The sequence below is a fragment of the Kwoniella europaea genome, chromosome 1 (genome assembly GCF_036810445.1).
Source record: "Kwoniella europaea PYCC6329 chromosome 1, complete sequence".
Taxonomy (NCBI): domain Eukaryota; kingdom Fungi; phylum Basidiomycota; class Tremellomycetes; order Tremellales; family Cryptococcaceae; genus Kwoniella; species Kwoniella europaea.
This window is the reverse complement of record NC_089487.1, coordinates 9745871-9772162: the sequence shown is the minus strand read 5'-3', so window position 1 is coordinate 9772162 and position 26292 is coordinate 9745871. Positions and strand designations below refer to the sequence as shown.

The following is a 26292-nucleotide window of genomic DNA, read 5'->3' as shown; positions in this document are numbered from 1 at the left end:
GGAAGAAGTGGAAGAAAGAAGAAAAACAAAGGTGATGAGCCAAACTGAACTTTTCCGCCGGAAACAATCGAAGAAGTCGAACAACAACAACAAACGCTCGGTCCATCAACAACCAACACCTCTCATCGTATAATCACGACAATATACAAAGCAGATGAAGGATACCTATCATTTGGAGCACACTACGATATGTCACCTCCCACGGATCTCTACGAAACGTTATCATCCCTGCTCAACCCACTGGCGTTATCAGGTAGACACCGATCGACATCCGAGATATCAGATGGTCTGAAGAGGATACGGAGGATAGTCCTGACAGAAGGAATCCCAGAGGTGGTAAGCTATTCATCTCAAACATACTGTTCGACATGATGTATAGTCCATTGATAAGTTGACATTTTGTGTGTGTTGCTACGTGTAGCCTGGCAAACCTTCTCTCAGACCAAAGATATGGAAATTAATGTTAAGAGTTGATAACCTCAATGCGGAAGATTACTTGAGATGGGTGTCGATGGGACCTTCGTCAGATAGTCATAAAAGTGAGTTTTATCCAATTCCAACATGATCTCATACTCTCATCCTTGATGTTTCCTCTGAAATCCAAGCTGATATCTATGATTTGGAAATCGAGTATAGTCAAAAACGACACATTCCGAACGTTAGCTACTGATACGCAATTCAAAGGGAAAGTGAAAGAAGATATGTTGATTAGATTACTGGAAGCTTTCGTATGGAAGATAACAAGTATGTTTGGATCTCATCAGCTTCGCACCGGAATAATTGAAGAGCTAAACCGCGCTGAGCTGAGCTGATAATGGTCATCCAACTAGCTTCTGAAATGGAGGATGAGGGACAACCATTCAAATATGTACAAGGTGAGTGAATCCTACCCTTATACAGGATAAAAGGAGAAAACATTTCCAGCCAACTCGTGATTGATCAAAACCTCTTCGATTGTAGGAATGAACGTCCTCTCAGCTCCATTCTTATACGCCATGCCCTCCCAACTCGAAGCTTTCGCCTGCTTTTCTACATTCATAGAGAACGGTTGTCCGTTGTACGTCCAACCTTCTCTGAAAGGTGTTCACGAGGGTTTGAAGGTGAGTCCCCTCGGTTGTGAATGGCTTCATCAGCTGATATTTCCTTCTTTGTCCTTGGATCTAGTTACTAGATAAATGTCTGGAAATTGTCGATCAGGAATTGTATGATAAATTGTCGAGTAAGAATTTGAAAGCTGAGATATACGCTTTCCCATGTGAGTGTGTGGAACTGCCCTGCAACTAAACTTCTTGATCGAATGAAGACACAAATTTGGTGTACCTGCTCTGTATATGCAATGCTGATCAGATTGCTCCGACCAACTCAGCCGTCATGACTTTATGTGCCTGTACACCACCACTGGAAGAAGTACTGAAATTATGGGAGTCAGTGCCATCTGGACATCTGAGTGATCTAACACAGCTACCATTTGGCTAAATGAAAAGTACTTTTGTGTTATAGCTTCCTACTCGCTTTTGGATTACATCTCAACGTTCTATGTGTGATAGCGCAATTACTATTGATGAGACAGGAACTGATGGATTCACCTTCGTAAGTTTTCAATTTCATCATCTCCGCTTTCTGATGGATTTGATTCTAAATCAACCATCTCTCTCTTATCTTGCGTAACAGTCCGATGAAGATCCTCCGTACGTTCCCACCACTAGACGCAAGACCCATAATAGGTATAACAGTAGCGTTGGTCAAAGATATCCCTGAAGATTTGTATAGGGAATTGGTCAATCATCCCTTTTTGTCCTAGTCGGTGGAAATGAGGAGAACGACAATCTTGATGAATTGATGAATTGATGAATACATGACAATGTAGATAGACCACTCATGAATATCAGTTCAAGCTTTGATTTGTACACAAAAAAAGTAAATATAAAGTCTTTCATTTTCTATGTATATTCATGTATATATATGTATGTATAATGCAAGGTAATTGTCTGTCCAGAAATTTAACAAGAATAGAACATACTATAGACTAAACATTATATTCCTTCCTTAACAAGTCATTATGATACATTATAGTACTTTACATCACATTCATCATTATCATTCGTTTTCGTTAAACAAGTCATTATCATCAAAAATCATCAAAAGTCGTTTCATTGTATTATGATCATATCTTCCCGCCCAGATCCCTTTTTCTCGTACTAACTAAATTCCCACCTCTACCTACCGTAGCAGCTTTACCCGTTACTCTACCTGATCCGACTCCACTCGTCGGTGTCGTACCTACTGCTGCACCACCTCTTACTCCTGTTATCATACCTCCTCCTCTCAAACTTGCTCCTCTGGGTGTACCAGTAACTCCTCTAAGGGACAATACCGATCCTCTAGAAGGTACTCCCACACCAACACCTTTTGTTCCTCCTCTTCCAACGGACGAAATGGATTTACCCTCGGCTGGATCGATTCCTAGACCAAGGCCTACACCTGAGTTTGTGGGAGTTCCATTACTTTTACTCTCGTCGAACGCCTTCCACAGACCTACAACTGAATCTTCTTTACTTGGCATCTTCCTGATCTCCCCATCATCTTGTATATGATCATTATCATGATCATTATCCTCATCATTCACCTTGGTGGGAGAAGTCGTAATCGTACGTCCCAAAGAGGTTTTGTTGACATGGGTATTGGAATAAGAAGTTCCAATCATTGATGATCTACCTATCGGTATTCTCCTTCCCTCACTCCCACTGCCATTACCATTATTCACATGGGACAATCTCGTTCCTCTAACAGAACCGACTTGTGAAGCAGGTGTAGACGCACGTCTGGTCGTACTGGTAGTCGATAAACCAGAATTCCAAGCTGGTCTAGAAGCAGTCGCAGATGCTACACCAGCCGTATGTAATGGTCTTAATCCACCACTCATCGTCGTACCTGAAGTAGGAGGTAATGATCTTCTAGCTTTACCAGCAGCACTTGCTGATCTGATACCTACTGCAGGTGGTCCTTCCGTATCACTCGCAGCATGATGGTGATGGTTGAGATCAGGTGATCGAAGTCGATTGGCGAATTTCGCATTAGCAGCTTGACCACCTACATGACCACCTGATAACCTTCTCGTCAAACCAGGTTGAGATGTCGTCCTTCTACCCACAGACCCAATGTTTCTACCGGGTTTGGCAATTGAAGTGGATGTAGGTGGGAGTGATTGTCTGATTTTCGGTTTCGCTTTTAGATTGGGTTTCACCTGATCTCCATCTTTGAACGCGAAAGACATCTCAGATATACCATCAGATATAACTGACATCGTATCGTCATCTATTCCTGTGCCTTTGCGTGATCTGAATGATTTCGAGGGTGAAGGGTTGGCTGACCCGTCTATTGTTTTCAAAGGAACCTTTGTAGGCGTAGCATGAGGTGTACCTGCTATAGAAGGTAGAGTGGGATATTTGGAGACAGGCGGTGACTGAGGAATCACAGATGTTCGTTGACGAGATGCAGAGATGCTAATTGGCACAGATCGGTTAACTTACTGGCACTCACAAGGTTATGAGTTAACTTACTCGTTCATATTCAGAAGACCATCGGTACTGGGTCCAGACTTGAGATGCCATTCATGGACTTTGACAAACTACGAAAAACACCTCCATCAGCATTGGTTAGGGTATACAGCCTCTTTCCTTTTGGTACTACTTACTCTGTACAAATTTCTAGCTCTGACAGAAGCACTTCTTTTCCCCATCGTAGCATGTTTCTTGCCACTCAGATCATTTGAAGAGTCTGATTTGGTGGCTTTTTTGAAGCTCGCTATGGGTAGGTGGGTGACTCCAGTCTTCTCACATAGCAGAGAAACGTCAGAGAATCGACTATCGAGTTCAGCCCGCCCATTAGTTCGATCACACACGCCTGATGGCACACGTTATCACTCACACAACCCATAAGTCACCGTCTCCTCCACCCTTCAAGATATCACTCAGTCTCTTGAAAGATTTCTTACCCTTGACAGACGTCGGTATGTCTTTTTGTGCTTTGAGATGAACACCTTCTGGTACTGGTAATTGAGTCTCGCTGATTAACATTCTATTGGGTTTAGGGGCCATGATGACCTGAAATGAACAACGGGATCAGCATATCAGTGTATTTCAGCTAAGATGCCCAAGGTAGTTTTGAGAGAGTTGACATATACGTCCTCTTCTACCATAGATTCTGTAATCTGTCCACCACATTTGATCGACCGAGTACTCACCTTATCTCTTTCCAGTCCATCTATTCTCGCCCAGACATCCCTCGTCCTCTCCCTCTCTTCCTCGTCACTCTTTTGATCCTCTATCGATCTCACGATCTCCTCAACTTGATCTACCATCGATAAAGTAGCTTCGTACTCTTTCAAACTCGGATCCGTATTAAACAACAAGTTCTGGAACAATAATGGATACTTTAACAATCTCTGAAAAGGTTTAGATAGACTGATTACCAAACCGGCTTCTCCTTTTTCAGAAGCTAGTTCTTCCAGACCCATCAGTCTTCGGCTTAGGATTCCAATATCGCTCTCTTCCAGTCGTTTGGAATTCCGCTTGGATCGAGTCGTTCCACTACCGCCAGCAATGTCCGAGAAGAGAGAGAAGGATTCGTCGACTTGCGACAGGGCGCGTTCGAGATGAAGTACAAAGGTGGAGTATTCTCTTAGGATGTATGACTATGAAGAAAAGAATAGGCCATCAGTCATTGATATTTATGAGATGGTTCATTACAAAGAGCCACGATTCCACTCACATGAGCAGTAAACACATCCGCCAAACTCCTTACCAAAGGATACTGATTCTCGTATCTCTTCTTCAAAGCGTTCGATAACTTGATATGGCCATCTAGAATTCCTCCTGATAAAACAGTCAAAACCTTTTCCAAATCTTCAGGTAATTTTACATTCGTATTATTAGCCGCACCAGTACTCGGACCAATTGATCCTCCTGAGCTAATTCGAGAACTCGCTTTATGTGATTTGTTATGAATACCAGGATGGTACGATAATCTATTATCGTTAGCTCTCAAGTCGGTTTGAGAAGAATTTGAATGTTGTCTTGAAGATGAAGGTGGTGGTAAGGAATTATGATGTCCTTTCTTCCCATTTAAACTTGACAAACTAGCTTTATTCGTGAGACCCAAACCTATGTTCGGTCTACCGTTGGTCAAAATGTTATAAGCGTTCATCCTTGCTGCACTCGATGGTGGTGGTCCATTCAAATTCAAATTTAGATTTCCTCTAGCGATAGATTCGTCATTTGGTGTCATGGGCGGTGCTGTACTGGTCGATGAATCCGATGGATATCTCTCACCACTGTACCGGGGTGTTGTAGATGAATATTTAGCGGCGATAGGTAAATTGACAAAGGACTCGTTACCTGATAGAGCGGGTGAGGAAGGAGACATAGTACGAGTGGTAATGGATGAGGGAGTAGGATCATATAGGTCCAAATGGGGTGAATTAGCGGATAAGGGGAGTAGAGCTTTGCAAAACGTTTCATTGAACTTGATGAGATCTTGTACGTATCTAGTAGAAGAAAATATATGAGTGATTAACAAATCACATCTGAAGAAGACCTATCGAGATGCCCTCTCTGACTCCATAAAACAAGCATATAAAGGGAGTGATGTATATTGTGAATGACACATTCGCTCACCTCTCTTCCGAACTGACAATCTCCCACAAAACTTCCTGTCTCGTCCTCTCCTTCGGACCGAGATTAGCTATCAGGTCATCTTCGGCCATTTCACTCCAGCTATTCGGCTGTGGGAGGTAACTCATATTACTCATCGCGCCCGTAGAAGCATCCGACGGAGTAGGCGATAAGATCGTTGTAGAGCTTTTGGTGGGTGAGCTACTAGTCGCTCCATTACCATGAGTATTGAAACCTAGAGGTGGTAAAGAGGCTTTACGAAATGCCGTAGGACGAATGGCCAGCGAAGGTAAGAATGGCGAAGTCTGTCTTGATGTTGGTCTTGGTCGATTATTGGTAGAACTGGTTGATTGAGATGTACCTGGTCTAGCAGGTTGTGAAGTTGAAGGTGGTTTCAAAGCTGAAGTTGAAGCTCTCTTTGAAGGTGATGTACCTCCCGCAGTAGAAGAAGATGATCCCCTCCTCTCATAATCTATTTTCGTAGCTTCGTCTAAAACCACGCTCGTAGTGGGCGTAGGAGCTGGTGATCTGAATGTGACTTTCTTCCCTCCTGGTTTGTCATGTATATCTCCAGACGCACTGACCGTCCTATTCCTATTCCTGTTTTCCCCCCTCGTCTCCTCCCATAGTCCAACGACGGGCGAGAGCAGTCCCGCAGAACCGGTGATAGAATGTGGTCTCGGATCGTCATATGCCAGATTAGGTGACGAGGAGGAATGCTGATTACTCATAGGCGTCAGAGTCCGAGGGGGTGGAGCAGGTGAAGAAGCGGAAGAGGAAGAAGTCGGTTTTTCACTAAGGTGATTCCTTGATAATACTTTCTTCATTTGTTGATTAGTGGATGATGATGATGATTTGGATTTTGGGTTAGATGATGAAGATGCGATGTTTTCCTTCTCTCTCTCTTTGTTGGTGGATGCTGATGAGTTGGCTCTTGACGATGAACGTGAGTCGCTAGGACCACCTTTAAATCTAGAGAGTAAAGATTTCATCTTGAATGTGCTATTTGTGATAGATGGCGTATGATGCAGGTGACGATCAAGGTACTATCGTAGTTGCTGAAGATTGTGATCTGGATATAGATGACTTGTATCTTGCTGCATTGGTATTGACGCTTTCAAGAGATTATATCATGAACTTCCCGTGGTACACTTGTTGCAACTGGCAGGTTCCAATAAAACCAGCTTCTAGGCGAGTTTTGATCTTGGGGTAGCGCGAGATGGTCGAGGGATCAACAGGGAAACCGAATCGTGATGTCGAGGCAGGGCAGTTGTGTGGAAGCAAACAGGTTAATGTATGTGACGTCAAAGGTGTTATAGAGGTATGATGTGGATGAATGAGTTAGCAAGTTGAATGAAGGAACGACATGGGATGGGCAGGTGTGTGGAAACCGCCGGTATAACAACTCGCAGTGAAACAGTGAAACACTCCACACAAATGGTCAACTTTTACTTTCATGCTGTGCAATACCAGTGATCGATATATATAGTCGCCCTTGCTATCTAGTTGTTCTTATGCATGCATTACTAGATAGTCTCTCAAGACGGAAGGCGCATCTGGGATTGCATGTTGAACAAGTGGATGATCCAAAATTCAATTTCTGATCAAGCAAGCAGAAGAACATCCTGTTTGCCTAGAACAAGCAGTAAGACCCTGTTCCATGGACGATGGTCAAAGGAGGATGATCAAGATTCAAGGGGCAAATTGAGGCCAATCCATCCAGATTGTCATACCATCCGACCAAAAAAAACAGGGAGAACATGATCAAATGTCATGAGTGGATGTTGACAAAAATCAATTTGACTGTAAATGCAAACAAGTCAGACGCGGTCTGTGCGCGTCGTCAGAGAGGGTCAGGTGCCACATGTCTTGTTGAACAACGTGGTCTATCTGCTGACGTAACACCTCTCAATCCGGTGTTGGTCGTTTTCGGGCATAGCAATTAGGAAATCCCATCCAGGGCCGCCGAGAATGGAAAGAGAGAGGGAAAGAGGGTCAAGGAAGGATAAGGGGTTAGTCTTAAGTGACGTTGATGGGTGATGATGATTTTGTACTCCAGTTAAAACGATGAGTTGACTGAACTGTGCATACCTCATCATATAGCATCTCTGTTCATTTCGGTTGTATATCACTTGTCTCCACCATCGCTGGAATCGATCTTGAAAGGAGCATCCAAGGTGAGTAAAGCTACTACCGACAAAACATGACAGTTGTTGATGATCAGAGTATTGCCTCGCTTTTCTCATTCTCTTTTCTGATGACGTAGATTTTTCTTCATCCTTCAACCGACAATCTACGGTCCACACTATAATCGATATACACAATCCCATCGACCTATTGCTTCTGACTGTTGCGCATTCACTGCTTGCTCCTCATTCATCACCAACTACCTCGTCGCCCCTTCGGCTGAGCCAGTTCATCGACATCCTCATTCACATAACAAAACAGACCAATATCAATACGGCTTATCAATCACCTTCCATGTTAACTTCAACCGTATAATAGAGATTAGTAGTACATGATGACTTTGTTGGCCAAACCTTCAAGGTCATATGCGAACGTGGATTATGACCCGAACGGATTGAGTGCAGTGGGAAATGCACCTTATGGATCATCATCCTCAACGTCCACTAGCAAGAAGCTTTTGAAGAAGGATAAGGATCCTAATAGGGTAGAAGGTGGATTCAAGACATATCGACCTCGTGAGTGACTCATAGACTATGGATTATTTGATTGTCACAATCAATGCATCAGCTGATCGATCATCTCTGTCCACTCCACTTCTACAGCACTTGCCGAAACGCATCTTCGTCGACCGTTGGGATATGACCCTCACCCTGATTCTCATTTCGCACCTCTACCACCTGCCTTCCACCTAAGTGGGAAACACAAGAAAGACGCCGCATTAGCAGGACAGAGAGCAGAGCTGGAACATATTTTACAACCCGAATACAAGTCTACATACAGCTACGACATGGAAGGTGACTCATCCAGTATAGCCGGTCCATCAGGTCATAAACATCTATCGAGTCGTACTGCCGGTGGATTAGATAGGAAAGGTAAATCACCAATATCGGCCGCACTGAGACCTTCTACATCCATATCAAGCTTTCATCAACATCCCAACAACGGATCCGCCGGTGCGAACGGTGGCGGACCAGGTAGGAAGAGCGGTTCGGGAAGTGGAGTGTATATCGATTCTAATGGGAAATTACATGATACGGAATTTGATCCATTTGGACATATATCTGAAATGTCGAGAGCTAAATCCCGAAGAAGAAGTGCATTTGGATCAGATAGGAGAAGAAGTAAGAATGGATCGTCATCCAGTTCGTCAGATTCAGGAAGTGAAGTTCAAGACAATAGCAATAATTATGTGACTAGAAGAAGTACAGATACGACCGGAAGAGAAAGGGAGGAAGAGGAGATTAGAAAAAGGTTGGAAATGGAGAGAAAGAGGTTGGATGATGTTTCGGGTTATGCGGCGGCTAGAAGGAGAAGTATGATGTCTGAAAGATCTGGAAGACCTTCGACACCTTCGATCAAATCTACAAGTGAAGATGGACAGGGACAGTTACCTAACGGATATGGAGCACCATCGATATACACGACTACGTCAAGTTTGACTCCAACAGCTATGACGGGTAGATCAAGATCACAGCATGTACATTACGTTCCATCACCTCTATCACCTACTTTCAGCGCCAATCAAACTCCTTCGGTATACTCTCGGACACCCCATACAGGTTCGACGACGGAACATAAAGTACAAGGCACCCCGCCTGAGAAAACAACCGAGAATACTTCTACGATATCACACAATAAATTGCATAAAGAGAGGGAAAGAGAGACAAAATCGAAAGTTGAAGTTACGAAAGATGGTTCAAAGAAGATAACAGGATTTGATGCACCTGTATCGCCCATCCCACCTCATACGCCAGTGATGGAAAGTCCTAATGGACATTTGTTACCTCACGCACCATTGACTTCGTCATCTGGGAGGTTGAGTCCCGCATTACCTAGATCAAGTATAGATAGTAAGCGGGAGAGGATACCTAAACCTGCTGAGAGACCAAGAGAAGAATTATTCCCTGAGACTCCAGCTCAAATCAAGAAACGGGAAGAACGAGAAAGGCGTTTGGGTATCGGACAAACCGCTTCTTCTGCTGTCGGTTCTTCAAGGTTGCACAATCGGTCTACGACGAGTGGTCATAATCATAATGGATTAATGGTCGATACTATCGCAGCATCAGCAAGTTCCAATGCAAGAGGGAAATCTAGAATCCTACCCGAGATTGAAATTGTAGAAGATGATGATCCTCGAATTGTTTTCCCTCCCGAAGGTAAATCAACCAAGATTCAATCGAAACACGACCACGTCATTAGAGGACCGTTCTCACTCGCTCTTAACGCTACGGGTGGAGGTGCCGGTTTCGGAGGGTCAGAAGCTGGTGATTACAATAATGGAAGAAGGGGAAGCTCTTCTAGATCTATTGGAGGTGGTAGTGGACATAACAAACCGCCGTCTACGTTGGTTGATGAAGATGGAGGATATTTACCTTCCAGATGGGCATCGGGAGATAAATCTCTGAGAACGACCGAAGGGGATAGAGAGAGGTATAGACCTATGGAATGGGTTAGTGGAGGAGGAGCGGAGATTATAACTAAGAATGATGAGTGGCAGTGAGTATATTTCTCCTTGAAAAAAAAAAAACCCCGCAAATAATGAATATGTAGGATGAGATCACTGATGCTTTCTTGATGTTTTATTATAGTCCATCGACGAAAGATCAACTAAAGAGGAATATGAAAGACATAGCTACCAGTGCGAGATTCAGTTTGTTCAGGACTAAAAAGAAGTTATTGAGAAAAGCAGAACTATGATCATCGGAATCGATTACCTCCCTCAGTTCGCAATCTCGAAAGACGAAGAAGGCGGATGGTTGTTGGTAGTGTAACGTCTTACCGATCGAAGATAGTAGTTGAAGGTGGAAATGGATTTGAGCAAAGTACACGAAGCTCGAAGAGAGAAATATGTTAGATTATATTTCAATTTATAAGATAACAAAATAGAACCAGTTGTATTTTCCTTTTTCACTCTTACTCTTGTAATCTCTTTTTTGATCATTTGCTCTTCAAGTGAAAGTATATGTTTCAAGTAAAAGTATCCAACCGGAATGTAGCTTTTGTTAAAATGAAGTGTAGTCGGCTTCAGATTGCTTCAGTATAAGAAACTTGAAGTTCTGTTAATAGCCAGAACAAGCATACGAGCGATTGCTTAAACACACAGGTGTTAATTTAAGTATACAGTGAGCAGGCTGTAACCAACTGATACGAAAGGTCGCAATTCGCCGGAACTTATCCATGTTCAGCGAATCCTGCTCATACAGGCTACATGTTATGAACCGAGTCAGTCCGTTCATAATAACAGCACAGGCACAGTTTATCACATGAATACATAACATGAGTGGTAATATAACAACAATAGACTGGATATATATACAGGGTTTACGAAAAGGGTCAGATGTAGTTTCATTTTACCTGATTCCATATATGTGATTTCACTCAATATCGATCAGACGAAGAAGGGTTTTGGGTCATGCTGGATGTTAACAATGGATTTGATCAGTGAAGTTGTAATGCTTGTTGACCACGAGATTTCTGTTGAGCAGCTCTTGACCAAGCTTTCGTCCAATCTTCTTCTTCCTGTTCTTCGATCGCATGTTGTGAGTGAAGGTCAGTGTTCTTCAGTGGATATGAAACATGATTGGCTAGGTAAGAAGAGTCAAAGCTGTCAGATTCAACTTGAGCTTGATGATAACCTTTGGAATGAGTTTGATTTCGATTTACATCGACTTGAGGAGGTGGATGATAACCATTAGAATGGGTTTGCGATCGCTGATGTCCGTTAGATTGAGCTTGAGGGCGAGGAAAGTGATTAGTATGAATCTGATGTGGATAATTCCCATTGTGGTTATATTGAGGTCGATCAATTCTGTCAGTACTGATACGATTGACCAATTGATGAGAACCATCACCATAAGAACTTTTGCTCGAAGTCCCATTGGACCTGTATTGGTTGAAAGGTTGAGGAATCTGTTGACGTTGATCGTATATTGCCGAAGCATAGGATGAACCAGCACCATGAGTGGTGACGGATCTTGAGATTCCACTCGAAACACTTGGAATGATCCTATTCAAGTTAGAATCTTGATGAATTCGATCATTACCATTATATCTCGAGGTGATCGACGGATCTCTTTCCTTCACAGGACTACCATATTGATTACCTTTCATGGTTTTCCCGCTCAATATCCCTCTGGTTGAATCAGGTTGATCTTCATCGGGTTTACTAGGTGTGAAGAGCTTGACTTTGGTATTTCCACCATTATACGATTTAGTAGATACGAGATGATCGTTCAAACTCGGGTAGGTGGTGGATGTTCGTAAGTGATCGGTGATCTTGTGATTGTCGGTATAGTTATATGTAGTTGATCTGGAAGGAAACATGTTTATGGATTTTCGGGATTTATTAGCGTACGTTGGATCTTCGAATATATTAGATTTCCTAGCTTTCTTTTTAGCTGGACCGATTCTAGGTCGACTTGTAATTGTAGACCAGTCTTCTTCCTTCATTCCATCGATTGACAGGGAGGGAGACGGGGATCGTTTCATACCTTCGATGAGGTGATCATTGTCTGGGAAGACACAAGAGTGCGGTGCTGGTTTTGCAAGAACACGATTGGAATTCTGACGGTATGTGGAAGAAGATTGAGGGGTTTGAAGTTGTTCTTGATGAACTTCAGCAGGACTGGTCTCGTCAACCCTTGTTCTTGGATAAGTGGATTTGGAGCCGGATGTATGCCCATAATTTGCTGATCCGAATTATCAGTGAGGATCTTGAGAGGATAACCAAATAAAATGAACTCACCTTTTCTCCCAGCTTCCTTCTCCAAAAGTCCGACATCATCAATATGTGTAAAATGCTCTCCTGCCCGTTTGGACCGGGGTTCAAGTAAGCCAACAGGTCTCTTGCTATATTGATCCAGTGGTGAACTAGATGGAATTACTTCCGAAGATGAATTTCCCGCTTGTTCAATATCCCTCATAGCAGTAGAGGAGAGATGAGTAATCGTAGATGGTTGATCTAAAGATATCACCTCGTCTTCGAGGGGTGTGGCGATCGTTTGTGATTTACCATTGGATTTGTGGCCCTCACCTGTTAAATCTATCACATCTTTCCTGGCCATCCGAGATACCTCTGGTTTCCTCGTATTACGAAACATTTCGGCAGTCTTCTTCGCGTGTACTTCGATTATTTCGTCTAAATTCATTACACGTTGTTTTTTCCTCAAATCACTTGGTGATAGTGCTTCTCCCTTCTCCTTTTGTTCTGGGAAGTCACTATTCTCTTCTGATTTCATCTCATCTTTCTTACTTGATTCGGGTACTCCACTGATGATCATATGAAGCATTTCGGCTCCTATCCTGGCGGTAGGCTTCGCATCATCATTCTTCCCATTCTTCCCTCTCCCTTTCCCTTTGCCCTTTGGATCCTTGACTGGCAGATCTTTCATCTTTTCGAAACCTTGAAGGATGGGGTAATCTTCGTTCGGTTCAGCGCCAGCAGCTATCCACTCAGGTCAGCGCAATACGACATGGTCTGTCGATGGAATAAGGCCACTGGGGATGATGTACTCACGTAGCATCCCAAACTTCATTTCATCTTCTTGGTTCTTCCAAGCCGCTTGCGCGGCCTTCAAAGCTTTGTTTCTCGCTCTTGTAGCGGCAGCTTTTTGATTCCTTTGCTTCCTCTTCTCCTCGGCAGTCGTTAAATCGCTCAGTTTGTCCATCAACTGCTTCTTCCTGGGTGGATCTTTGGGTATGGGATTACCAAGAGGATCGTACCATCCACTGTTTCTCACTCTCTTCACTATTTTCACTTCTGGTTCTTCCACTACCTCGTCCCTCTTCTTGCTGTTGGTTGCCTTTCGTTGATCATTCGTCCTTGGCGGAAGGGTTTGAGTTCTGCTGGATGTGGCTGTGGATGAAGCAGGAACAGGAGGTTTGGCTGACGCAGGAAGTGTCCTTGTGCGCGAAGGTGGGTTGTTTGAGGAAGACGGTTTAGTCGAAGAGGACCTAGCTTCTTTCCGAGCTACATACAATGATTTCATCAGCTCTGCGAAGTGGAAATAGGGCTGCCGATGAGAAAACTCACTGCCGTTCTTACTGTTAATATCCCCATATCTCGCCCTTCTAGCGGCAATGGTGAATGGCGTTTCTGTGAAATTGACATTTTCCTTCCTCGAACCCAGATCCAGCTGTTGCATCAGGTTACCCGCCGGCAGCTCATGGGTATCTAATTCGCCATCGTCACCGTCGTAATCGGGAGAAGGGGTACGGAAGGGATCTTCCCAACCAGTATCGCCCATGTTCGAGGGAGTACAGGGGTATATTAGGGCACAATTGATGAGATTGAAGTGGGTTCAGGTTAAGGGAACGTTGAGAAAGAGGAAGAGAACGAAATAGAGTTGCTGTGACTACACTTGAACATTACTCCATGCATTTTAATTCACGATTTAGCAATTTAGCGATTTAGCAGTCGCGTATAACATCCAACGCTCGGACCACGTGGCAATTCCTTGCTCGGACCAAGTTACTACTTCGAATGTAAACCCAACATGCATTCTCTTCTTCTCTTCTCGAATTTACCGTCCTGTTCGTCTTAAAATCATCGCATCCATCTCTGCAGCTTGCTCAATCCACTAGCGAACCAAACATATAAGCAGCTGGGACCCATACGACATCATGGCGGAACCATCAGCGCCAGTCGCAGGACCAAGCAACACTTCCAACTCGATCACACGCACCGATGCCAACCTCTTGAACCAATTTGTCATAGAATATCTGCAGTCACATGGGTTTGACAAGGCATTAGCACTGTTCGAGCAGGGAATAGCAGAACAAGGTGGAAATAAGAATAAGGACAATACTAGCAAAGACAATGAGGAGAAGGGTGGAAAAGAAGCTGTATTTAGAGCACCAGGTCCAGTCCCATTAGAATCGAATGTTAAGCGAAATATACCTCAGGCTCAAGCTGTATCAGCATCGACTTTATCCTCACATATCACACCTGAATTTGAGGCTCAAGCGAAGTACATAATAGAACAGTTACAAGCGAAGGTGCAGGCGACTAATGCCAATGCGGATCAGGACGGTGCGGATGATCAGAATAAGGAGTTGAAAGATCAAGCTGCAAATCAGGATTCACTGTTAGATCCTTCAGATAGGGTGGAAGGGTATAAGAGCTACAGAAGATGGGTGGATGGTGGTCTGGATCTATGGAAGGTCAGTCTACCTGTCCAACTTCCTACAAAACGATACGGGATGGGAGTTTATGCTGATAAGGTAAAATCTCGCTGGGGTTTAGCCCGAATTGGATAATTTATCTTTCCCACTATTCGTCCATACATTCCTGGAACTTGTGAATTTCGGGTTCCTCAAAACAGGTTAGCTGGCGATACACTACGTTTGTTTCAAAATAGCTCACTCATGTAATAATAGCTCGGGACTTCTTCAATCGACACTCTACACATCATCGACCGTTCCATCCTCAGGACATATCAACGTTATCCTCCATATCGACCAAGGAGCATGTCAAAGCGAATCCTTTTTGCCAGAGAATGCTAACGGACAAATATGTGATACCTCTATCTCGAAATGCGAATGATTTGCTTATACAATGGTTGAGTGGAGCTGGGTTAGATGAAGAATGGGAAGCTGGATTGCATTCTGCTGCTGGAAGAGCGAAAGAAGCTATCAAAGGGATCGTTTTTTCTCGTATCAGTATAACGGGTGAGTATTCACCAACATATACTTCAACTTCGCATTTGGTGGGATACCGCTGATACGCCCGTTCTTCTAGTGACAAGTAATTCAGTACCACTCGATAAGATTACGATAGCTACAAGAAGTGGTCTTATAGCTTCTGCTCTACCATCCGCAATGCCAATAGACGCTTTCAATACCGCTACCAACCTGAAACTTGGTCCACCACCTATGACTGAAAAGCTGAAAGAGCAAGTAGCGAGAACTTTGCAGGATGAAGAACCCTCTCAGCAGCAACCCAATGGAGGGCCGTCACCTGGCAATCAGCCGTCATCTTCTTTACCCAATGGACATCCTCACGGAAGTACAAATGGAGTGGATGCAAATGGTGATGTGGATATGACTTCGCCTGCGGGTCCATTAGGCGATACACCAGAAAATCGAGAGAATACAGGCACACCTGCACCTGTGACGGTGAATGTACAAGAGCTCAAAATTGAATCTGAGCTGGAAAAGGATAAGGATCCGAGCTTGATTAGTCCAGAGGAGAACGAGACATTACCTCCTATACCGGCGGTGTTCAGGATACCTGATCTGAAGAGAGAGGTTGAAGCTATAAGAGATAAAAGGAAGATGATACGTTTAGGTCCACAGCAGAATGGCGATGTCAAACCTGGAAGTAGCTCGAACACTGTCTTACCGAGTGTAGTAGCTTTTACGCTGTTCGATCACGGTGAAAGGTAAGCTGTGTACATGGATACGACTCTGCTGGAGTTTGCAGTTGATAACATTTCACTAGTGCTTCCTCGGTTGAATTCTCAAAGGATTCCTCCTTGATGGCTGTTGGTTCTTCCGAGAGCTGTATAAGGCTGTGGAGCTTGAAAGGAGAGAAGCTAAAGAAGAAATCTATAGGTGAGTCAGCACTCTCACACCCAGTCTCAGTGACTATTCACGAGCTAATCCGTCCGTATATCGTAGATCCATCAGACGGATCATTGATAGAAGATGAAGGTCAACCCTTCCGCAAACTCATAGGTCACTCCGGTCCTGTATATTCCTTATCCTTCGATCCATTATATGGTTCAGCCTCACCACCTTCCACCCTGCTCTCTTCCTCTCAAGATGGTACAGTCCGTCTATGGTCCACGGACACGTACTCGAACTTGGTGGTTTACAGGGGACATGGCAAAGATCCAGTATGGGATGTAGAATGGGGTCCTATGGGCGTATACTTCGCCACTGCTTCTCGGGATAGGACAGCAAGATTGTGGAGTTCAGATAGAGTGACTCCCCTGAGGATGTACACAGGTCATTTATCGGATGTTAATGTGAGTTTCCCTCATTCAAGAACTAGATTACCAATATCTCAGGGGATGGAAAGCTAATATCAGGTCATATATGTAGTGCGTCCGATTCCATCCTAACTCGCTGTACCTAGCTACGGGATCCAATGATAGTTCATGTAGATTATGGGATGTCCAGCGCGGTGCATGTGTCAGATTATTTATGGGTCATACGGACGCAGTCACCACCATGGCTATAAGTCCCGATGGCAAATTACTAGCTAGTGGAGGTGAGGCACCACTCTCCCCAAGAATTAAATACTTCATCACCGATCAATGAATATAAACTGATAACATCGTTTGAATGCATAGGTTTAGATTCATCAATATGGTTATGGGATTTGGGATCTTCTCGACCAATCAAGAGGATGTACGGCCACAAATCTACCATACAATCACTTTCCTTCTCTGCCGATTCAGCAGTACTGGTCTCCGGCGGGTTAGATTCGACAGTTAGATGTTGGGATGTGAGATCACCAGGGGGAGAGAAGGCGCTGGTGAACGAACCTACCCTTCGAAATGGGGGTGGAACAGGTGCAGATGATTTACAAGGTAGTTTGCCGATGGGTCCTGGTAGAGGTAATTGGGAAGATGAACCTCATACGTGAGCTCTTGTTCAACTCTTGAACTGTTGGTTGAATTGACCTGAAGGAACTTGTGTTGTGGATGTAGAACCGACTTGTTAGCCACTTGGCCAACTAAACGAACACCTATATTGAAAACGCACTATACACCTAGGAACTTGTGTATGGTAGCCGGATCGTTCGTCCCTCCAAGTAACGCTTCCAAAGGTGGTCAGTAGAAGGTCCATATCCAGACAAGTGGATGTACGTAAAAGGAAGATCTAAAAAATTATATTTACATTTATATTCATGAGTATATAGATTACCACGAAGAGATGACATGATGGTGATAGTATGAATGATATCACTTGTGTATGGTACATATAATCGTATACCATCTCTCAATCTCGTCCAATCTGCTATATGCTATATTCATTTCAATGACATGTATACCTACAAGTTAAACTCTCGATCAAACCTTCTTCTTTTTCCTTGGCATGAGCATCGTGACCTTCTCTTCTTGTCTCTCTTTCCTCACCAACCCTGCTCCCCCTGATTCAGGCAAATCCACTTTCCTCGGTATGAGTCCAAAACAGCCCTCACTGCTTTTCTCACCGATTTCACCTTTGACAATCGACTTGACCTGCTTCAACCATATTTCACTTCCTTCAATCGCCAATGTGAGATTCGCGAAGTCCAAGTTGGTAAGAGCTGTAAGGAGTCGATTGATGATCTCGATCCGAAGCAGGGGTTCTTTTGGTATTGTATCAGGTCGGTCTGTAGATTGGGAAGCGGGGACGGAGCTTGGGATTGAATTTGACGAGATGGGTATGTCTTTGGGTTGAGCAATTGATACTTTCTCACTCTCCGGATCGAGCGATGTGATCGGATCAACTATTTCCGTCGTTGGTCGTATAGGAGGAATGATCGTCGAAGATTGTTCATTCTTTTCTCCTCCAGTTTCACCCGTGATCTTGCTTATCGTAGTTTCGACATCCCCGTTGATCTTGTTTTTACCACTCATCTCCAAAGTGAAGAATCCAGTAACGTCCCCCGCACATTCCTGTCTAAATCCTATCCTTTCCCAAAACTCTTTCTTATCTATCTTACTCAAGGCTATATGAGATGATTGTCTTTGATTCAACTCCTCTTCCAACTCTATCTCCTTCTTACTCTTCTTCACACTCGCTGATCCTGAAGAAGATTCTCCTTGTTTTTGCTGTTGGGGTCGTTGTTTGAGTGGATTTGGATTTTGTTGAAAACTATCCGTAACTAGTTCTTCTAGGAATCTAGTCTTGGGATCATCAGGTAAAGAAGGTATTAACGTGGCTAACGATACAGGCAAATTCCTTGAATTGGTGCTGGCATTGGTATTCCCAGTAGATGTAATGGGATTATCGAAAGGTGGTTTATATTCCCATTTCAACCTTTCCGGCAGGTCTTTTCCTTTACCTAACAAGTTCAATGATTCAACTTGTTCATAACCCGGTAACAAATAATTCAATCTTATCCCTTCTTCTTGTTCACCTTCCTTAGTGGAGTTGGTCGATTTCAACTTGATATAACTTATGACACATTCTTCATAAACGTTTTTCCACCATTTACATAACCCTGCTCCTGACAGGACTTTCTTACCTCCCCCTTGGGATGAGTTGGCAAATAAATATTGGTTCTGCGATCTGGCGAATAGTTGGATTCGTACGTTTTGTACGTGCAGGAGAAAAAAGTTGAAGAATGATACGATGAGTAGTCGAGTCAGTGGGAGAGCGGATGGGGAGTATCCGGATGAATCGACTTTGGAAATGTAAAGGATCGAACTTGCCGTAGAGGAAGAGGAAGGGAATGTATATAGGTTGGCTGAGATGGCTGATACTAACACTTTCTTGGGTGATTCGTCTTGCTCGAAGAGGCTCGTAGTTGTTGACGATGATGGTGCATCCGCACTATCTTGATCTTGGGGTTTGATATTGGCGTTTGAAGGAAGGTCGGATGAAAGCACAATGAGAAAGTCCTGTTGGAAGCATTTCGGCGGAATGGGGGTATGAGGGAAGATAGAGGTGGTCTTCTTAGGTTCAGAAACTAGGATCGTCAGACCGAGATCATGCCGGTTCGGAAGGGTAGAGAGCGATTGTAGTAGATGTGCTCGTAAGCTATATAGGAATGGTAAGATGTTTGATCAGCTCAGAAGCGAGCAACTTTTTCAGTGTATCTCACCTCGACGTGGTGATGGTCATCTTGCCTCGACAACGCTCCTCACGCAGGTCACTGCTGATCTTCTGAAATGCTCTAGGCAGCCGTCTTTGTTGGTGTGTCTCAATCTGTAGCGTTATGATAATGCAATGCAACGAGATAGCTATGAAGAAGAACATTACAAAGTACAACAGGTATCCGTGAACTTCTATATAGACTATTCACGCGCGGTGGAGGCAGTCCACTAACATATAACCATATAACTAATGTCAAATGCTAGAGCAAACACCGTAAAGTCCTCTTATAAAGCTAAATATCAAGAACATCCAAGCTGCAAGATAGTATTGCCTGAAACTCGCAGAAAATGGAGATGATAACCCAAAATATCTATTCCTCATCATGCCACCTCCAATACTCCTCCATCCTCCCTACAGCTTCTTCCCATATTTGCTTGACAGCCGGAGGTACAGGATCCTTCCACATTTTCGCGTGAAGGCTACAGAAACGTGGAAATGTCAGTACGATATGCGTAGATCCGATAATTGAGGTGAAACTTACGAGTAATAACCTTCTTGTGTATCTGAAGTTTTGGGGAAATGGGAGACGAACCTTTATACGATGAAAATGATCAGCCAAGTCCGTTTGTGATATAAATGCGCAATATATTGACGTTTATCACCGAGAGAAGTATTGCGAGGACAATTTCAGATTCAAGATGATGACTCACTTATGATTCAACGGTGTCCAGGGATGTTCACCTTCCCAAGAGGCATAGTGATTGATGAGTGCCTATATGGAAGACAGTCGCTCGTCAGCGGGTTTCCACTCTTCATAAGGCGTCAATTATAATGAAGGCTGATATCGGACTAGCTGATACTGAAACCACATGGAACGTGGAATGATCGACCCGCAAACTCCAACTCACCTGTTCCATATAAAACGTATCATACCCCTTCGTCGCTCTCAGACTCTCAAACAACCTTTCTTCAGGTCTGATCAACATGAATCCCGCATTTAGGTAGTCCTTATCTTGGACTTCCAAGCCTTCAGGGGGTGGTATCCTCAAATCCGAATTTTGTAGATAAATCTTACTATTTTCTCCTACACCCCCTATTCCATGGAGTATATCTGATCCTTCACTGTTCCATATATCCTCTAGAGATTTCAAAAGGAGCACATCGTTATCCAAATATAGTATTTTGTTGTATGTCGTGAGGTTGAATATATTAAGTTTGGTATATTGATCTTTCCAATGACCATTCACTTCATCAGGTAGGTCAAAACCGTCCAACAATTCCACTCTTTGTACTACTGCTCCTTCTTTCTTCAGTAGATCCTCTGTATCCATATGGATATGCGGTGTTGTGAGAATCACAACGTCTCTTGAGCTGGTCGCATCGCGAGTAAGTGGATCATGAAGGAGTTGATAGATTAATAATCTTGTTGATAAGAGGTAATTCGTATCGGATATCGATGATAAAAATGTAACGTATGCTTCTTTCTTCCCTATCTCTGACTGGTTGGAATGACCGGATGGTGACTGGGTCTTGGTCTTGGATATGAGACTTTCTACAGCTGGATGTATCTTCAAAGAAATGATTTGACTAGAGTTTGACGATCTGACGAAAGGATATGTGACCCATGAGAGCACTACTATCAAGGCGAGCAACTGTAAAACGACCGATCGGAATTTACGTTTATTGGGATTGGACTTTTTGTTAGAGGATGATGAGACGGGTGAAGGAAGTTTGTAAGAGTACGAGGGTGATTTACTCAGGGGGTTAAGGATGGGCGAACTGATGAGACTGGTGAGTGATGAGGAGGATGAGGAAGCCGATGATGATGAGCGAGATGAACGTGATAGTAAAGGTGTTTCCGACTGGTCATTATTGTGACATAAATTAAGCCAATCGTTCTTCGATAGAACAGTAAATACATGCTCACCATATTGCTTGATTGATTGCATCTATATCCTATATTATCTATATCTCTATTCAAGATGAATGTAGTGTACAGGACTCGGCTGAGAGAGATACTGGAGTTTATTGAATTCGGGCTTTCGTCGAGTCGTCCAATCTCTTTCTCCTTCCCTTTCCTTTGTTGGTGTGGGGCTGTCACAGCAATCTCAAAGGTACGATATCTTCTAGTCGACTATGACACAAGTATCTTTACTGCCTCTGTGAACTAACAAGGTCTTCTCACTATGTAGCTGAGAGCTGAAATTCTAACAAAGAAACAAGTCGATTTGTCTTCCTGTAGTCGATATTGATGTATGAATGTTGTTATATCCGCAATCGTCAAATACCTGAATCTGAGTTCTGAATGATCGACGATGTCTCTAATCGAGTTGGACTATGGTATCAAGTGAACAGTGAAGCGAAACAAAGTAAGACAGTCTAACTACTATGTTACTTCTATACGAAACACACATAAATCTCAATTGAATCAACTTCGATTCCCGAATCCTATTTTCGATGTTCACATTGAGTCGAATTGGTAAGCTGTAGGAAATAAAGATAAGAGACACGAATACCTTTTCTGTGTCCGTCCTCATAATCTCGTAAGTTAAACGTTTTATGTGACTTGAGTGGCTTCTTCCTTATCCGGGATCCTGCGCCATACAAAACGGGTGTGACCGAACCATGTTTCCCCTTAAGGTTTTTGATGGTTCCTGAGTGATGAACCTGAGTGAACCTGAACTAGAAGAAATCGATCGATCACGACATTCACCGTAAGCATCACCAAGTCACTTGGCATACCTCTTGGTATCATACAGCATACTGATCGGACAATCGATTGCTATCGTCACGAATCGCAAGAAGAGTCCGTAACATGACATGACATGACTTGATCACATTCACAATATCACCAAAACTTCAATTGTATCAGAAGACTAAATGTATCAACTTATTCAGAGACCAAAAATCGAATAAAATAATATCTGGATTACACAATCCGATCAAAAAAAGAATAAAACAAAGTCCGAGAGTCTTCAGTTCAACCATATACTATATAATCCAATTTAAGCCGCGATTTCAACTTTCACCTGCACTCCATTATCTCTCGCATCCATCTCTCCCTCTTCCAATTCATCAATCTCTTCCAACCTATCCTTCTCTTCCTGCACACGCTGGAGTTCTTCCAATTTCCTCCTTCTGAACTCTATATTCACAGCTACTAACCAACTTCTAATCAATTGAGCATGTCTCCTCCTCATCTCTCTAACTATCATCTCAGTCGTCGGTCTTTCATTCTCCTTCTCGGCCTCTTTCTCCTTCTCCTGAGCATCAGTAGTGATTGATTCCCCACTACCTAATTCTAATCGTTTGACACCTCGGACAATCTCATCTTCTGTATGCCTCTTTATGGGCAGGGCAATCAAGGAAGATCTAGAGGAAGAAGGCACAGGTGAACCTCTAGGAGTAGAGCTTGAGGAGGCGATAGAACTCGATCGGTAGTGGTCGATTGACGATATAGAAGGTAAAGATCGATCTCCGTCATCCCTCATCGACGGTGAAGATATAGAAGGTAATTTCAAATCTGGATCAGACTCTTCTGCAGTCAACAATGATCTAACAGGTATTTTCGGTGTCTTCTCCAGATCCAAATCCAAATCTTCAGGTTCATCAACCAATTCATCTTCTTCGTCCACCGCAGTCCTTTCGGCACTCTCCCTCGCACGAGCAGACAAACTCGCTCCGAGGGGTTGAACATGTCTATATGTCTTCTTGTAGAAGTCCTTAGGTGCCAAAGTAGCGGTGGGGTAAAGATTCTGTTTCGATCGTGCCAACGAATCGAACGAATTGAAATTATGATCAAGTCCATTGCCCGTATTACCTAGACCGGAGTTGGTATTACTGTATTCGTTCATGTTGAATGGTAGTTCAGCGTATTGCGTTGGACCCAATCCGTAGAAGTTAGAAAGGTAAGGTGGTTTACCGGTATTGCTAGATGGTAAATTATGTAATGAGCCTGTTGATGCTCTCGGTAACCCCGCTATGGGTCTCTTGGAAGGATCCGACAGAGTAGATACATCTGGTGCGGATCCGGTTCGATGTCTCATGCTTTCCAAAGAGGGGTATAAACCGCCAAATGAGATAGAAGGCGATTCGTTAGGTAATGAATGCGATAATTCAGAACCATTATCGATCTGAGCACCGGGGATAGGTATACCTGGCATTCCCGTCAAGCCCAACGAAGCAAGCTCATCAGGGTTGAATAGATCTTCCACGCCGTTGCTGTTGTCGGACAAGGGTGAATCGGTGTTGTTTGATCCTGTGCCGATTGAAGTTGAATGCATCATAGGTTGAACGTGATTCTGGTATTGACCAGCTGCGTCTCTTCCGAGCGAGATCATGAACTCATTGAACATCGCCAGATCGGCTTCAGTCTTGATCTCGGGGACAGCAAGAGGAGGAGTAGGTCCATTGGAGGACATCGAAGAAGGTAATCCGCCACCTGGAAGAGACGGCAAATGCGGGTATGTGCTGATGGAAGCATTCAGGGGTGGAGTGTAGTTGCTGTAACCGGACATGGAAGAAAGTTGAGGGAATCCTGGGGTCATTGATGGAGGAACGAGGTTGTTTAATCGGTGCATCATATCTAGCAAGGCAGATCAGATCAGCTTTTGTCATCGAGAACAAACATCAATCGGAGGCAAGATCAGACTTACCAGCATCGTAGATAGGTTCTACCTTTCTCTTCTTCATATCTGCAAAGAGACCATCTAACCCTTCTCCACTTGAATCACCTTGACTTCGTTTCATACCTATCTTGGTGAAATCGTCGAGTCCCGTACCAGCAGCTAACTGCGCAGCGTAAGCTTGAGTCTGCTGTTGATTGTACGCCAATTGCTGTAAGATTGCCATCTCGCGCTGTTGGTACGCAGCCAATTCCTCGTGTTGTTTTCTGTGCAAGGCAGCCAAGGCTGATGGCGATGGTGAGACTGATTTACCCTCTGAACCTCCAATATGAGGTGGCAACAGGTGATCGAAGGGGGATGAAGGATTTCTTGAAGATGAAGAGGAGGAGGGTGATAACGAATGCGACGGCGAATTGGGTGATCTCTGTCTGTTATCTTCGACTATGCGTGGTTGGGAATTGATGTTACCCAATGATACTCGCGAGTTGAACTTGGGATCCATCGACGTAGCAGCTTTACTGAGTTTGTGCATCTGATGATGCTCTTGAGTATGGATACGTTCATGTTTCTTCAGATCTTGGGGTCGTTTGAAAGTTTTGGAGCAGACCGAACATGGATGTGGTTTGAGAGGAGTGTGGACTGAAGCGACGATAGTCAGATAGGATTCACATAGGTACAGATACATGATACTCACCTCTCAAATGACTAGTTATATGATCTCTCTTCACGCACTTTACCCCGCAATTCTCCCACCCACACGTCAAACAAAGGTTATTCGTGGACTTTCTTCCTACATGTGCGTTACATAAATGATCATACAGTTCATCTGGTGATGCAGCAACATGTTGACAGTCGTTCCACCTGCATTTCAATTCTTCTGAGTCCTCGTTGATGGTTTGAGGTTGAAATGATGATGAGGTAGAGTATGACATCGAAGGTCGAGATTGGAGTTCAGGGGTGACTGGTTCGGGGTCGTTGGATGAGGCTGATTCGGATGATCTAGGTACGGTAGACAGATAGTTACCACCGTTGGCGGTAGATGATGGGAGTGTTGGGTACACCATCGTTGATGGAGGATAATGACTGCGCAGTTCGGTATCAATGTCAGCGCCCGTAATGTGCTGGCGTATAGAAGGGCTCAATGATCACTCACAAAGATGACCTCAAGTCACTGATGCTTCTTTACTAGGTGAAGCTGGCTCTGAAAGCGTGAGAGGAGAAAACGGCGTTTCGATGGGTCACCAGAAATACCCTGCTAACTGTGTTATATTGTGCTGTCGGTGGCTCTGAGTAATCGCAGTATGCTTGTGATTATGAACGCTATGTGGTGTATGTATGTATGACTGATGAAGAGTGATGATATGAGAGATGTAGGACGACAAAGGGGAAGTGGAATGTGAGAAATGAAAAGAGATGATATGTTTATGGGGGTTATATCGTTACATCGCAGCAAATGGAGCAATTTGGGTGGGTGAAGAATTGCCAAGAGGTCGCCAAGCGAATTTGACTGTCAGCTTACTTACTTGGCAAAAACCGGGCCCAGACTTTCCTTGTTGGGTAATCCCGGCTAAGAGCAACCACAATTATGCATCCTCCATCCATTACACTCGCATGGACTCACTGCAACTCATAAGAACAGCTAGCTGTACTTGCATGCGATAGCTCATGCACATGCACATGCGCATGCATATATTGATGAGTCGATAGAGTCAAGAGCCAATGGAATTGATCGGGGAAACAGTAAGAAAGGTACAGGACCAATCAAGGCCCGTTCTCAACTCGCATCATTTCGTCATTTGCCAGTAATGTGCACAGGCTTCCTCCACGTGGTTTGCCAACGCCGATCGACGTCGACTTGGCACACTTGGCATAGGTATGCCAATGTCTTCTGTTTGTGGCGGTTGGAGTAAATCTGAATGTTTTACTTGATGCAAACGGTTTATCAGGGGTGGTACCATTACTGATCACTTGACCATGCGACTCTCCGCTGATTCTTCCAGCTGATCGGACACAATGATAACACGATCGTGATGTGGAAGTTTCGAGATTCTTAG

General features: G+C 43.8%; 8 protein-coding genes across 8 annotated transcripts; 3 read left to right on the top strand and 5 right to left on the bottom strand.

Moving 5' to 3' along the window:
* Window positions 1-189: 189 nt before the first annotated feature.
* Window positions 190-1801, top strand: V865_003721 (uncharacterized protein; the record flags this gene model as incomplete). Its single annotated transcript, XM_066227510.1, has 9 exons — window positions 190-336; window positions 422-539; window positions 637-744; window positions 831-875; window positions 961-1100; window positions 1165-1255; window positions 1367-1424; window positions 1501-1590; window positions 1672-1801. 9 exons carry the CDS (start codon window positions 190-192, stop codon window positions 1799-1801), a joined length of 927 nt encoding a protein of 308 aa, XP_066083607.1.
* A 363-nt stretch (window positions 1802-2164) lies between these two features.
* Window positions 2165-6664, bottom strand: V865_003720 (uncharacterized protein; the record flags this gene model as incomplete). Its single annotated transcript, XM_066227509.1, has 7 exons — window positions 2165-3503; window positions 3561-3628; window positions 3695-3863; window positions 3928-4103; window positions 4244-4693; window positions 4771-5545; window positions 5676-6664. 7 exons carry the CDS (start codon window positions 6662-6664, stop codon window positions 2165-2167), a joined length of 3966 nt encoding a protein of 1321 aa, XP_066083606.1.
* A 1529-nt stretch (window positions 6665-8193) lies between these two features.
* V865_003719 (uncharacterized protein) lies at window positions 8194-10556 on the top strand (the record flags this gene model as incomplete). Its single annotated transcript, XM_066227508.1, has 3 exons — window positions 8194-8374; window positions 8462-10355; window positions 10448-10556. The coding sequence occupies 3 exons, from the start codon at window positions 8194-8196 to the stop codon at window positions 10554-10556; spliced, it is 2184 nt and encodes a 727-aa protein (XP_066083605.1).
* Window positions 10557-11297: 741 nt separating this feature from the next.
* V865_003718 (uncharacterized protein) lies at window positions 11298-14104 on the bottom strand (the record flags this gene model as incomplete). The annotated part of the gene is made up of 4 exons (XM_066227507.1): window positions 11298-12547; window positions 12604-13302; window positions 13375-13827; window positions 13891-14104. 4 exons carry the CDS (start codon window positions 14102-14104, stop codon window positions 11298-11300), a joined length of 2616 nt encoding a protein of 871 aa, XP_066083604.1.
* A 376-nt stretch (window positions 14105-14480) lies between these two features.
* V865_003717 (uncharacterized protein) lies at window positions 14481-17645 on the top strand (the record flags this gene model as incomplete). The annotated part of the gene is made up of 9 exons (XM_066227506.1): window positions 14481-15020; window positions 15103-15181; window positions 15237-15527; window positions 15598-16240; window positions 16300-16412; window positions 16479-16828; window positions 16905-17073; window positions 17156-17447; window positions 17516-17645. 9 exons carry the CDS (start codon window positions 14481-14483, stop codon window positions 17643-17645), a joined length of 2607 nt encoding a protein of 868 aa, XP_066083603.1.
* A 233-nt stretch (window positions 17646-17878) lies between these two features.
* On the bottom strand, window positions 17879-19640 carry V865_003716 (uncharacterized protein; the record flags this gene model as incomplete). Its single annotated transcript, XM_066227505.1, has 2 exons — window positions 17879-19556; window positions 19621-19640. 2 exons carry the CDS (start codon window positions 19638-19640, stop codon window positions 17879-17881), a joined length of 1698 nt encoding a protein of 565 aa, XP_066083602.1.
* A 343-nt stretch (window positions 19641-19983) lies between these two features.
* V865_003715 (uncharacterized protein) lies at window positions 19984-21543 on the bottom strand (the record flags this gene model as incomplete). The annotated part of the gene is made up of 5 exons (XM_066227504.1): window positions 19984-20092; window positions 20155-20205; window positions 20324-20385; window positions 20522-21475; window positions 21541-21543. 5 exons carry the CDS (start codon window positions 21541-21543, stop codon window positions 19984-19986), a joined length of 1179 nt encoding a protein of 392 aa, XP_066083601.1.
* Window positions 21544-22618: 1075 nt separating this feature from the next.
* On the bottom strand, window positions 22619-25302 carry V865_003714 (uncharacterized protein; the record flags this gene model as incomplete). The annotated part of the gene is made up of 3 exons (XM_066227503.1): window positions 22619-24198; window positions 24269-24877; window positions 24933-25302. The coding sequence occupies 3 exons, from the start codon at window positions 25300-25302 to the stop codon at window positions 22619-22621; spliced, it is 2559 nt and encodes an 852-aa protein (XP_066083600.1).
* Window positions 25303-26292: the final 990 nt, after the last annotated feature.